At 54.7% G+C, this 14,419-nt stretch overlaps 1 protein-coding gene across 12 annotated transcripts in view; it reads right to left on the bottom strand.

Moving 5' to 3' along the window:
* Positions 1-14,419, bottom strand: part of Rgs3 (regulator of G protein signaling 3) — a 142,703-nt gene that overhangs the window by 50,120 nt on the left and 78,164 nt on the right. For all 12 annotated transcript variants that reach the window (XM_076564333.1, XM_076564331.1, XM_042271259.2 and 9 more), the window contains 2 exons: positions 9,588-9,631; positions 3,579-3,701 (listed from right to left, as the gene is read on the bottom strand). In XM_076564333.1, coding sequence (XP_076420448.1) covers positions 3,579-3,701; positions 9,588-9,631 — 167 coding nt within the window. The remainder of the gene's footprint in view (positions 1-3,578; positions 3,702-9,587; positions 9,632-14,419) is intronic.

The raw sequence follows: 14,419 nt of genomic DNA, 5'->3' as shown, positions 1-14,419 counted from the left end.
GCCTCACTGGCCACAGCATGGACCAGCTCTGACAGGATCTAATGAGAAGCCTCACAGTAGTGCTAAAAGTGTAGCAGAGGGAGCCTGGTCCCTGTTATCAAAGGCATAAGAAAGGAGGGTGCCCTCCAGGGACACGTAATGAAGCAAGAGAGGGGCAGAGTTCTAAAGACGAAGCATGGGTGCTGAGCGGGAGAAAGGAGCTGGGATGAGACAGAAGGCAGATCACTTATTCCCACAGAAGAGAACATCCTTAGGGCTGAGGAGGGAACCCAAGTGGATAGAGTACTTCCTTGTCCCGTTCAATGCCCGGAACGGTATAAACTGGGTATAGTGGTACACATGTGTAATCCTAGCCTTGGGAGGTGGAGGCAGGAGGGAGCCAAAGTTCAAGGTCATCCTTGGCTACACATGGAGTTTGAGGCCAGCCTAGGCTACATGTAACCCTGTCTCAAACGGGGGAAGGTGGAGGCCGGGGAAGGTGGATTCGCAGGCCATGTGCTTGCTGCACAAGCAAGAGGGTCTGAGTTTGGGCACCAGCGACCGCAGAAAAAGCCAAGTGCGGCGGTACCCTCCTACAATCCCAGCGCCGGGTGGGCTGGTCCAAGGGGCCAACCGGCCTAGCACCATCAGTGAGCTCCAGTGTCAGTGAGAGATGCTATCTCCAAGACTAAGGTGAAAAGCAACAGAAGAAGGCACCTGACATAGACCTCTGACCTACCTACACACAAGGACACAGACACACAGACACACACAGACACACACACACACACACACACACACACACACACACACACACACACACACACACACTGTGCTAGGACCCCTACATCGCCACGCCACAGACCATCTCCTCCCCTTCCCACATACGTTATAGAAAGCTGCACAAAAGCTTAAAGAACGCTCCAGAGTGTATTCTCCTAAGAGAGGTGGCTGGCCCCAGTCTCTGGCCTCTTAGGATCACAAAGCAGAAGGGACCGAGCAGGTGACTTCCGGCTGCCCTGCGGGGAGTGGTTGCCATAGGTTGCTGAGGAAGCGCCTCACACCTGAGTGCTGTTATTTACACTCACCTTCTCCACTTCCCCTGGGGCCTGACAGTAAGCACCCCCAGCCCTTCTCAGGACAGACTGTGTCCATCACTGTGTGTGAAGGGAGAAGAGCATTCCATGGTAAAGGGTGAGTCACACGATGGGGAGGAGCAGGGGCTGGGATGGGAAGGGGACGGGGTGGGGGGCTGATGGTTGCTCTATGAGCCCTTCTTTCCCTGTGGAGGCCTTGGAATGGGGCCCGGTTGCCGGGTCACAGCGTCCTCAGTTCCACAGGAGGCAGAGTGTTCACGAAGAGAACGGAAGGGGAAAGGCATGGCACCACGGCATTGGTCCTACAGAACACCTTCATGCCTAGAAGCGAGAGCCAGCTTCCCAGACCGGCTTGGCTTTCTTGCTCCTCCCCTGGAGGACGACATCCTTCGCTGGGGGAAGGCCATCCTTTGGGAAGGATGTTTGCAGTCACCCTGAGGCTGAGTACAGGTGGATGAGAGGTGGGTCCAGCCATTAGAGTTGCTGAAGCATGCCTGGACTGCTAGAGGGCTGCAGAGGATCTGATTTACCAGAAACTTCGTTCAAGAAGCACTTTGCAAGTGACTCATGGAATCCACTGTGAAAATTCCTGGAGGAGGTATGGTGGAGGTGTGGCTGGGTAGGGCTGAGCAGCAAAACACACACACACCCCTCCCCAGGGAGGGGACTGCCTCACAAAAGCCAAGTGGTGCAGTGACTGCCTCTCCAGGAGAGCGGAGATGTCCAAGTCTTAGCAGGGAGATGTCCAAGTCTTAGCAGGGCCCAGGTCTCAGCCGCACAACACGCCTCCAAAGCTGTTCTGGCTACCAGGCCCTCCGCCCCCTCTTTTGCACCCCCTCCAGCTGCCCGTCTAACAACACACTTACAGAGCTAGTGTACTAAGGTGTCCAGACGGTTGCCTGCCCAGGGTGCCCACATATTAGGGGTGAGTCAAGGGCTGGAACCCTTTCAGGGTCCGCCAAGCCAGCCTATTGCTGTGCAGGGCCGAGAGCCTCTCTGAAACAGCCTGCCTTTACCATTCCCACATTCCTAGGTGAGCCTGCACTGGAGAGTCTCCAGGGCATTGAGAGGCTGCCGCTCTCCAGAGCCAGCAAATTCTGGAGTCAAAGCACAGAGCACTCTTCCCCCAGGTGAGAGGAAGAAAAAGCCTCTGGAAAAGGAAACAGTGGCGTGAGCGCTGGCCCTGGGTGACCTGGGGACTGTACCACAGAATGGAAAGTGGCCTGCGCTCTGACTGCAGCCAGCACAGAACCATGGGGGTAAGGCAGCCTATTTATAGTCATGGTGACAGAGGACTGTCACCAGTGCCACCAGCCAGTGCCACCTGAAATGGGGTTGGGGGAACAGTGTACGCCCCTTAGTGGTTGTTGAGTGAACATCTCCTGCGTACTTGGTGCTACGCCATGAACGGCACGCACGTGCCCTCCCATTTAACGCCCACAGCAGCCCTTAAGGGAGGGACCAGCGCCCCCTTTGATGGAGCCATCAAAGCGCGGGCAACAAGGGGACTCACCCACAGTTACACCGGCCGTCAGCAGCAGCGTTTGACTCAGGCTGTCCCCTGAAAACACCTTTCAAAGTCTAGGATGGTGCGGCTCTCCGATCCTCGCCTCCCTTGCCATTTTGCTGGAGAGCTGCTGTCCAGCCCTGAAGGGAGAGGCTGCCGGCACCTCTTCCATGTGCTCACTGCCCTCTCGGAAAGCCAGGGCACACGGCTTGGTAGCCCGGACACACCAGATAGCAGCAACAGGGCCCACAGGCTGGCAAGCTCCAGGCCCCTCTCATCCCCTCTTCCCTGAGAGCTGACAGAGCTGACACCTCATCCAGCAGCTTGTGCAGCCACCACCCCCAATTCCAAACGGCCAGCACTTCTAGTAAGAAAAGATACCCGAATGACTTCACAGTGGGCAAGCAGCTGTGCCTTGCAGCAGACATCTGAGTATCAAAGGAGGAGGCTGTTATCCGGCTCCCATAGCATCTGCTCCCCAGCACAGAGCTGTACGGGTCCAGCTCAGCCTTCACTGGCCGTCTTTACTCTCCCTGACGTTCCAGCTGGCCAGCCCCCGGCCTCAGCAATCCAAAGTCAGTTCCACCTGGCTCTGGCAAGCATCAAACTACGGGTGTTCTACCACAGACATCCCCTCAATTATGTCTGCCTTGGGCTAGTGTTAACAGCGGTGTGCTGCCCCCGGACACTGCCCATCCAACAGCAGAAGGGCAGTTAAGCCTTGCCATCGGCAAACCAAAGAGCGGAGCCGAAAACGGATGGCCCGTGCTCAGTTCGGCTGCTGCTCCTTCCGCGAGCAATGTCAAGTCCATTCCGCAGACCCAGAGAAAACTCGGAGGAGAGATAGTCAAACACAGACCTTTGTGCCAAGCCCACTGCCCTGGTCCAGGGGCTAAACTCTGGATGACTCCCAGCTCAGATCCAAGGCTGAAAGGCTAGGCTAGCCGAGGGGGAACGGTGGCAGTCAGGGCCGCAGCCATGGGCAGAGTCCTTACCTTCCTCTCCGGGGGTGATGCGGCCAGCTGTTGTTGCTTGGCGATGTTCTCCGACAGGCACCGGCACACTCTCTTCTTCTGCTCCTGTGAGTGAGCCTCCAAAGTGAACAAGCACTCTGCCTTCTGACGTCAGGGAGAACAGAGACAGGAATGGGTGGTCAGGGCTGCTCCCTGACTCAAGGGGGCTCCAGGGCCCAAGCCCATCCCCGAGGCTCCAGAGGGCGAGGCTACATCAGGGAAGGGCGCATCGGTGAAGAACAACAAATGCACACCGATCCCTGGTGACGCTGGGGTGGCCAGAGGGCCGGGGAAGTAGGGCCATTTGGGAGCTACAAGGCCAAGGTTTGAGTAGGGGAGGGAGGCCGTGGCTCTCTATACAGTGGAAGCCTGTGCAGAGCTACAGGCCAGAGGGTGAGGTCACCCTTGGAGCAGGCAGCACAAGCCAGCAGCTGGGGATCACGTGGGGAAGCCAAAGGACCGAGCCCTTGAGCCAGTGCTCCGTGGATACAGCCCTCTGCCCCCTGCCCACAGAACCCCCTTCTCTCACGGCACCCTCTTCAAAGCACAGGCCAAGAAGGTTAGCTGGGTTGGATGAGCATGGCAACAGAGCTGGAGTCCCTTCGGAGAGTGTAGGATGGGCAGTCACAGGGCCCTCTAACACGGCCCAGCACCTGAGCTGGGTTTCTCATCAGCTGCTGTGCAGTATTAGTCGGGCTGTCATTTGAACCTTGCTGAATGACAAACACCTAGAAGGTCGTCTTCGTCTGGGCCTAGCACAGTGCCAGGTAAGCATTGGCCTTGGTAAGTGCCGGCTGCCTGGAAGAACTTCCATGATAACAACAGGGCAGCTTTGATATAGCACCAGACAGTCGGGCCCCTGAATCGGTCAGGACATGTAGCGAGTAGGGTGGGGTAGGTCCTAGAGCACAGGGTCCTTAGGGACCTGTTGTCCCCACCCCCAACCTGGTCCCCCACTAGGCACTGGGATCAGAAGATGACAAGTTCTTCTTCACCCCACTGGTGATAATACTCAACCAAGGAGCTAAGAGCATGAGCTGGGAGAGAAAGGCCATGTATCGACCCAGTCTCTCCATTTTGCAGACCTGGTTTGCATGCCAGCTTTGCCACTTCCTAGCTGCCAACCTCTGGAAAGTCAGATGCATTCTATAAAATAGTGGCATTGCCCCACCCCAGACCTATAAAGCAATAAGGACTTCCATGGGCCTTAGCACACAGCAGTACTGTTATTTCTCAGCATCCGACCTTCAGGGCGGGGACACCTCCCATCCTAAGTCCCTGGAGTGTTTACCATCCTCTCATGCTGCAACATACGGAGAAGCTTTCTTCCTAAAAGCATGAGGGAGAGGGAGCTGAGGGCATGAGCTGTGGTGAGCCTCTGCTTCCTCTTAAAGTCAGGCCTGTCCGCTTCCCAGACCACTCCTACCGGCTGCAGGGCAAACAAGCCTCAGCTTCCCCAGGGGGATGCCCAAGGAGCAGCGGGCCCTCTGCTTCCTGTCTTACGGTGTTCTGCTGAGTGGGAGGGACCAAGAAGGTCCTTTCCAGGTTGGAAAGGCCACTGCTCTATAAACAAGGCCCAGCCGGAGCCTCCCAGCCCAGCCAGCCCTTACCTTACCAAGTGGCTTCTGACTATCTTCCACCTAAGTTATCGACTTGATAATATAGTCTGTCATCTGCGATCTCATTTTGATCTGGGCAATTTCAAGAAGCAGAGAAGGTGTGGATTCTTTATTCTTATTTTACTTTTCTGGTGCTGGGGAGCAAACCCAAAGTCATGCACATGCTAGGCAAGCACTCTACTCCCAGGCCTTGATTTTTTGAGATAGAATCTCATGATCCTTTAGCTTAGGCTAGCCTGGAACTCACCATGCAGCCCAGGCTGCCCAGGAACACATGATCCTTTTGCTACCTCTGGACTATAGACACGTACTACTATGCCTAGCTGGGGTGTGGATTGTGATTCCCCTTTATGGACGGGGAAAACCAAGGTTCAGAATAGCCACAGGGTTCTCTGAGTCTTGAAGCCAATGAATCAGAGGAAACACTGAGCCAGGGAAAGCCACCTGCCGCGATTTCATCTCCATGCTCTGGAAGATGTCACCTCCCAGTGAGGCTTCTACACCTCTTGCTGGCAGGACTGCTCTGTCTCACAGCCCGGAGGCGACAGGAGTGTCATGCCATCAGAAGGAATTGTATGTAGGTCAGGGGGCTCTCTAGCTGTGTTTTTTTTTTTTTTTTGTACAACTGCTTACTCCTCTGGCATGGCAAATCTGTCCCTACATAGGCACAGGAAAGCCTCTTGGGAGCAGCCAGCATCCCTAATCTTGAATTGACTTCCACAGTACCATGCTCTTTACCAGCCCCATGTCTCGATATTTCTTCCAACAGCCTTCCGAGGGAGCAGCTGTGGTCACTCGGTTCTGCTGACACCCTCAAGAAACACTTCTTAGGAAGGCCTTGGGGTCCTTGCCTGGGTCAGCCACCAGGCCATTTGTAAAGATTGCATGATTCAGTAAGTCACTGCAGCCAGCAACTGAGCCCAGGGCCTCCCCCGGAATCACCTTCCAAGAGTGGTATCCCAGATCAGGGATCATGACCTTACTGTCTATCAGTCTCAGCAGCAGAGGACAAGACTGCATCTGACAGCTTGAAACTAAACCCTGCTACAATACTTGAGAGCTTAGAAGACTTCCTCGGCACCCGGGACCCAACCCCAGGTGGGGCTGTCTTAGTCTTAGATGGACAAACATTTTTGGAAGAAGCCTGAGTTTCGAAGACTGGCTTAGCCAAGAGAGAGAGCCAACTCCCTGAAGAGAGGCTAAATCCCTACCTGCCCAAATCTGTCCAAACTGTGAGTCCTCATTGCCTGCCCAGCTGGCCCCACATGTGAACCATCTGTCATAATTCTGTGTGTGCTCCAAATGACCCAATTAGTCGGTTTCAATTCTGACTTGCTCAGCGGCTTCAATAGCGGCGGACCCCAGGGTCAAGGCTGTAAGCCATCCCAAGGTACCCTCATGCTGTCCCCCGGAGGTACTGCCTTCTGACTGTGGGGTGCTTGGCCAAACACGGGCTTCTCAGCTGCATAGACCTGACCCCGCAGCACTAGGTGGGGGACCCCTGCACTTGACTGTGACCTCAGACCCAACCCGACTCCCAGCTCTTGTTGGTCTCTTTAAAACCCCCATCTTTCCTAACCTCCTTGCGTTAAACTGATTTTATCTTTGTCCAAACCCAAACAGCTCCAGCAGTAAGTAACCGAAGCCTGTTCATTTGCCATGACAAGCATGTTCCATCTCCTTCCCTCCTGATGGACCGAGGAGGCAGGGAGCAAGAAAGACACTGCCGCCACCATTTCTTTTTCTTTCTTTCTTTCTTTCTTTCTTTCTTTCTTTCTTTCTTTCTTTCTTTCTTTCTTTCTTTCTTTCTTTCTTTCTTTCTTTCTTTTTCTTTCTTTTTTTTTTTTTTTTTTTTTTTGTGAATAAGAATACTAAGACTCTGAGAGGCCGAATCTTAAGAAGATCCGGACTGACTTCAGAACCTGGGATCTTGCCAGGCCTGTAGAACCATGTAGGTGTGTTACCTGGGAAGTGAGATGGTCCACCTAGCTGTCCTTGTAAAAGATCATGAGTCAAACGGGGGGCAAAGGAACAGGAAAGGCCGTTCCTCCTGCTCTGATCTAATGACTGCGTAGCTGCCCCTCTCTGAGTATGCTGAGTGCTGGGCTCAGGGCTAAGTGTTTTAGATGCATTGTCTCATCTAGTCTCACTTAACGTTACAGCCCTGCAGGAGTGTGTAACCTGCCCCAGATCACTCAGGAAACGAACTGCAGAGCCAAGTTGCAAATCTAGGTCCTCCTCATTCCCAAAGCCAGCTCCTTCAATGAATGGAGGCAGCCCCACGCTGCAAAGGAGACAGAAAATGGTTCCCAAACAATGTGCCCATGCTCTGAAGCCAGCTGTGGGCTGCTGTCCCAGATTCGCAAGGACTGAGGGACACCTGTCCTTGGGATCAAGACTGCTTAGAGCAGGCCAGGAGCGGGGGCGCACCCCTTTAATCCCAGCACTCGGGAGACAGAGGCAGGTGGATCTCTAAGTTTGAGGCCACCCAGGTCTACATAGTGAGTTCTAGGACAGCCGGGGCTGCACATAGAAAGCCTGTCACAAAAAAAGAAAGGGGGAGGGGGGAAGGAAAGGAAAAAGACAAGAAAAAGAACAAAACAAAAGACTGCTTAAGGTAACCCTACCCAGGACCAAGCTGTTGTGCCCCAGGACAGTTATGGCTTTCTGAGTGTAGAGGGAGAAAACTCCTCTCAAAACCCCAGGTTTCTTCTTGGGGTACCACTTGCATATCAGGCAATGGAGAATAAACTTTTCAGTAGAAATTCTAACTAAGATTTGTCTACGGATCTCCATGCAGCCCAACACCACCTATGTCAAGAATGCTCAGGGCTTTCGAGCAGTGTGGCCCTCCCTACACCACGGGCTTGCCGCTCCTTAGTAGCAGCCCATTAAGGTGAGAGGCTCCCAGCTCCCAGCTGCCCGAGAGATGCTCTCTCCTGGTCCCTCAGGGGTCAGATCACCTGGTACATTCCGGAAACTGGAGGCCTCAGATCGATAGCCCTTCAGCAATCCTTAGAGAGCTAGAAAGGAGGTCTTAGAAGCAATGGGCAGAAGCGCCTTTCTCCAGGAAAGCAACAAGCCAACAGCCTGGCAGGAAGCTCTCTTGCTGTTAGAGAACCCGGATCCTCCTTTCAGAAGCTGGTGAAGCATACGGGAAGCCAGAGGGGCCAGAGGGCCCAGCCCGGGCCGGCATGTTTCTCCTGTCTGTTACTTGGCTCACTCGGCTCTGTGGGAGGGAACACCCTGCGGCGCTGAAGGGATTTTCCCAGCCACCCCTGGGCCTGGGCTGGGTTCTGGCTGACACGGGGTGGGGTGGGGGGGAACCCCACTGCCTGCAGGTCTACTTTCAGGCCTCTGAGTCCCCGGTTCTTCTATGACACCTTCTGCTGTCTCTTGGCAGCTCTGGGCAAGTCTCAAGTGAAGCTCTCAGTAACCTTTCTTGTCCCTGGGGTCTGTTCAGAGAGGTGCACCTCCTAGCCAGGAACGTAAGGAGCGCTTTGCAATCCCAAATGGCACAAACTCCTTCTCAGAAAGGTCTATGCCTCTCGGCCAGCCCTTTAGGTCATTCCCCATCCATAGAGACAGGTTCCCAGGACAGCTGGTAAGACACAAGGCGGCAGAGGGCAGGGGTGGGCCTGGCTTGGACAGATGCCACATGTCAGCAGAATGGGGCTAGGGACAGAAAGTTACACTGGAAACTGAAGAGAATTTGGCCCTCGGATTTTTCATCACCAAGGGCCTCTCTGGTTAAAGCCCTGCTTTGTCCACCAAACCACATGGAGCACAGAGCTGTTTGCTTGGTTCTGCTCCCCAAAGGTACAGCTGTCTGAGCCTACCCGAGCCTCTAATCAGAGATCATCAAGAGCGTTAGTTAGTGCCTCTCCTGGGGATCGCTCTGAGCCAAACACAGACGCATGGTGCTTGCTTTGGCCTGCGCTGTCTGGCCCACGTGAAGGTACAATTACCTGAGGCCTTTGAAAGGCTGACAAGCCTTTGTAGGAGGGAGATGGGTGGTACTTCCTGGAAAAACAGGGTGAAAGAGGCAGGCGTGGGAGCTGAACCTTCTCCAGAAAAAGGGCGAGTAAATAAATAAACAGAGTAGCGTGCTGCAGCTGTCGGGCCATGCCCTCGGGATGCCTACAGGTGCAGGGGACACCAGAGGTCCCAAGCAGGGTATCTCGGGGGCCATAGCTGCCCTTTGACACAGAGGTAAGCAGGGCTGGCTGTGTTCTACAGAGCAAGAAACTGTCCCTGACTGTCTTGGGTCGTTGCAAGATTACGTGGAGGCCAGCCTCAAGCCTAGTCCCGCCTCTTTCCTCAAGCACCAGATCACACTCAACTCTCCTCCAAATCGGAGAGAGGGACTCACCTCTGCCAGGTACAGCACACAGAATTTCAAGTCTTCTGAAGAACCTTTGGAGGGGACAGAAAGGAAGACTCGCGTTAGAATTGGCTACACGGTCAAAGTCTCGCTGAGCGCAGCTATCTCACCCAGAGACCGTGTGTGCTGACTCCCCGAATAAGAGGAAGGAGACGGCAGGTGTGAGGAGCAGAGCAGTCTCTAAAGCAAAGCCCACCTACTCACCCGTCCAAGCCACGCACAGTTGAAAGGCTCTGGCCTACAGGTCAGCCTGACCCGGGGAATGCTGGAACCCCATTCCCAGAAGGAGACCCTCTGACCTCTAATGGCCAAGTACAGGGAACTGTCTGTATCCCAGGAGGACTCCTCTTTCCCAGAACTCTGCCACAGAGGCAGCAGCACACTTCTGGGGTTTCTCTTCAACCAGTGGTCCTCAACCTTCCTAATGCCGCAACCCCTTAATACAGTTCCTTGTGTTGTGAGGACCCCCAACCATAAACTTTTGTTGCTGCTTTATAACTGTAATCTTGCTACTGTTAGGAATCATAATGTAAATATCTGATATGCAGGATATCTGATATGTGATCCATGCAAAAGGGCTATTCCTCCCCTGGGGGGTCAAGACCCACAGGTTGAGAACACTGCCTTAAACACTCTACCACTTTTACTATTTTGAACTTCAACAGGGAGCCATCTTGAGTAGGCCTTGTTGCTCACAAAGGGAAGCAGGGGTCAAGAAGGGACAGTCTCCAAGAATCCCGTCTCTAGGCATCCTGGGAGACAGCTTTTCCACAGGGCACTCGCTCAGGACGCCTCTGCCGGTCTAGGACGGCAAACTCAACCAGTTACAAAACTGGAAAGAGCAGGGAGGGGCAGTGGGCTGTCCCCTTCCCTTCTTGGGAAGAGTCTCACTTCTGAAGAACTCCAGATGGAAAGGAAGGGAGCTCTGGGAGGTGGGGACAGCTGGGAGGTGGGGGCGACAGTGTGGCATGGGGATGGACTTGTGCCAGGGAGCAGAGAAAAACAGGAGCGCCCCCCAGGACACCTGCCTGCTCACTTCAGCCTCTCCCGGGGACTCGGCCACACTCGCCACATCTGGACATAGGCCTGGGAGGGTGGGGAAGCCCCTGCACTTCCAGCTGTTGGCCTTACCAAGCAGGGTGTCATTTTTGAGGAAGGCAACTACCCAACACAAGCAGCAGCAAGCACTTGAAATGCCAGGGGCCCTGGAGTATCCCCGTGATTTGGGCCAACTGCTGCCCCAAATGCTTCCACCAGTCAGTTCAAGGGCTCAGAGTAGCTCTGTGGGAGAGGACTTGCTTCTGTATGCACTCCTGACAGCCAGGGGGCAGGGCTCCTAGCATCCCTGGCTCACGTGAGGACAGAGGGCCCAGGAGATGAAGTCACTCAGCAGCCAGGCAGTAAAGGGGAACTGTAGCCCCGTTCCACGGCTCACACTCAGCCACTACACAGCAAGCCTCTCAATGCCAGGTTCCAGGAGGACTCTCTTCAGTGCATACTTAAGGCAAAGAAACCATCAAACTAGACAGGGTCTGTCACGAAGAGAAGCCTACAAGGTCAAACCGGAATGCACATCAAACCAAGCTCTAAAAGTGCAGGGAGTAGAGATCCAACCAGGGGAAACCAGACCTCCTCAAGCAAGAGCGTGGACATGCCCCAAGGGGCAGGAGCCCCCAGGCAGAGTCAGGGGAAAAAATGTCCCATAAGTAAATGGAGGTTCACTCTGGACTTGGACTAAATCTTTCTACTTTTCCCCACTTGGAGACAGGTTGAAGAGGGAGCCAGCCCTGCCTCGGAAATCTATAGTGTTTAAGAAACTGGATCCCATCCCCTAACTCCTAGAGAACATAAGGGAACGGGACAGTTGAGCTGGAACAGGGAGGGAGTGGGAAAGCAATGAGAGAGATACCATGATGGAGGGAGACATCATGGGGATAGGGAGGAACTGGGTGCTAGGGAAGTTCCCAGGAATCCCCAAGGATGACCCTAGCCTGGGCTACTAGCAATAGTGGAGAGGGTGCCTGAACTGAACTGGCTTGCCCCAGTAATCAGACCAGTGAACACCCTAACTGTCACCACAGAGCTTCTCTCCAGTAATTGATGGAAGCAGATACAGAGATCCACAGCTAAACACCAGGCAGAGCTCCAGGAGTCCAGTCAAAGAGAGAGAAGAGGGATTCTATGCGCAAGGGGCATCAGGATCATGATGGGGAAACCTGCAGAGACAATCGAACCAAACTAGTGGGAACTCATGAAAGTTGGATCAATGGCTATGGAGCCTGCATGGGAATGGACCAGGCCCTATGCATGGCCAGACAGTTGTGTAGCTTGATCTGCATGGAAGGCCCCCGGGCGGTAGGATCAGAACCCATCCCTGGTGCATGAGCAGGCTTTTGGAGCCCACTGCCTATGATGGGACACCTCGTGCAGCCTTGGGGCAGGGGGAAGGGCTTGGACTTGCCTCTACTGGATGTGCCTCCCCATGGGAGGCCTTGCCTTCTTGAGTGGGGAGGAGTTGGGAGGAGGAGGCTGGGGGCGGGAGGAGGGAAGAGGGGGATCTTTGATTGGTATGTAAAATGAATGAAAAAAATTTTAATTAAAAAAGGGCAAAAAAAGAAACTGGATCCCAATGCCTCTGTGGATTCCTTGTGTTGGTGAGACAGAGACAAGGGGAGGGGGTTCTTCTGCTTAGGAAAACATACTGAAACGTTTCCTAGCAGACCCTAGTCTAAAGGAGAGCCACTACCATCCGTGTAAGAAAGTAACAGAAACCTGGGATTGGGGAGCAGGCAACTAGAGGAGAGGAGGATCTAGAAGTACCGAGTGGGACTAAGGACAAGAGACTTGGGGGGGCGGGAGCCGAGGTTGGAGAAGCACACTGTCAGACAGTCCCCGTGTCCGGAGCCACTGATGAATGACAGCTTCTCTGTGCTCTGACACGAGCCCCGCCCCCTCCAACATGGCCGTGCCGCTGCAAACTCTCCCTGGCATCCGTTCCTCCGCATCACACCCTTGTGCCGGCTGCGGCAGGACAGCAGGGATGGAAGGGGAGCCGTGCTCGGGCGTGACTCAGAGCCTCATCAAAGAACAACGACGAACTGGGGGAGCCGAGGGTGCCAAGGAGGAGTGTCTGCAGCTCTGGAGAAGACTGCAGAGGGAACCCCTGCCCTGCGCGAAGAGAGGGACGCCGAGACAGCGTACGTGGGGGTTCTCCTTGAACCACACTCACTGCCTCTGCCATTTTGGAATCCATCAGGGAGTCTTTAGTTCCAGGGTGGGCCTTATTTCCCACTATGTAATGCATAGACCATGCCGCCGCCGCCGCCGCTGCCGCCGCCGGAGGTTCCCTAGTCATGGGCTAGGTGGAGGCCAGAGAAGGCTTCCCCGCCCGGGGTCTCCCCATCCATCATTTACCCAGAGAACAACTTACTGGTGGTTTGAGATTCACCCCACCTTCTCCACTGGTAGAGGCAGACCCAGAGAACTCTAGTCTGCATTCTCCACATACAAAGGCAGGGCCAGGGAGGCACAGCAAACTTCATAGACAGTAAGCGTCAGAGCTGAGATCTGAATCCAGGGCTCCTAATCAATCTATATCACAGGTCTGTGATTCCAGCCGGCCAGGAGCTCCAGAGTGGAGAGGCCTCTTCCACAGCTCTCACTGCGGTGGCCAGAACTGAGGTAGCCATGGAGGACACCTTAGAAAGTGTCAAGCAAGCATTCCAGCAGCTGGAGCTGAGGCAGCTGAGTTTCCACTCTGGGATCCCGGCTCCCCAATGTGCCTGGAGAGCCCATGAGTCAGATAGACATTTCCAGGTCATGTCTAAGAACAGGCAAGGCCAGAAAGACACACCGTGGGCGTGATGCTGGCTGCCAGGGAGGCAGAAACACAAAGAGCAGAGAAACCAGCAGGCAGCCGTGGCAGGAAAAGACCACAATGGGCCCCCCGGCTGACCGGAGATGTCCCGATTGTTAGCACCAGCTCTCCGCCCGTTCCCATCGCGCGGCCATTCAGTCCTGATGAACCTTGGGAGCCGCTGACAGGAGGAGGCAGTCACCATAGGAGTGACCTCGAATCTGGAGCTCTGGGGGAGGAGGCACCCCAGCTGCCAAGCTAAGGCAGCACTCTGGTCTCCTCTTAGCCATTCATTGTTTACAAAAACAAGCATCCGTTGGCCACCTAATGCATGCATGCCATGCTCCCTACTGAGTCCTAGGAATACGGCTGAGTGGAGCCCGGGGCCCTAGCAAACAAGTCACAAGAGAGTCCTTGGTCCCAGGAATGGGGTGGATTCTGCCCTGCCGGGGAACAGCACTTGCCAGCCCCAGCCTGCCAAGCTGGATGCCTTTTTGTTTTTAATAACTTCTTGACCCCCCCTCCAACACTGAACTCTGCAAACACACCGACTTGAAAGTGAGATGAAACCTAGGAGTCTCACGCCCTGGTTAGTTAGAGACGGTTCTGCCACCAGACACTCCAGCTAACAAACCCCAAAGGACCTCTGAAAAGCCTTACTTGCTGTAGCAGTGGCCTCCGGGGCTTGTGGGAGGGGCCAGGAAACGGCACCAGCCTCGGAACATTGGGGCCCCACAGCTCTGACTCAGGCCCTGCCCAAAGGGGCCACTGGACTTCGGTAGAACAAGGAACGAACCTATCTCAGGGAAGCTGGAGGGTCGGGGGTCTACAAAGGCTCCACTTGATGCCCGGAAAGAAATCTGAGCCCTAGATCCTGCACCTTGAGTGCCCCTGCCAATTAGCCTCTTCCTTCCATCTCAGCCGCTCCAGGGTTCTCAGAGGTCACTCGCAAACCCCCTCAGGC

The sequence above is a fragment of the Peromyscus maniculatus genome, chromosome 2, assembly GCF_049852395.1.
Source record: "Peromyscus maniculatus bairdii isolate BWxNUB_F1_BW_parent chromosome 2, HU_Pman_BW_mat_3.1, whole genome shotgun sequence".
Taxonomy (NCBI): domain Eukaryota; kingdom Metazoa; phylum Chordata; class Mammalia; order Rodentia; family Cricetidae; genus Peromyscus; species Peromyscus maniculatus.
The sequence above is the reverse complement of the archived record's forward strand: the minus strand, read 5'-3'. Positions and strand labels throughout refer to the sequence as shown.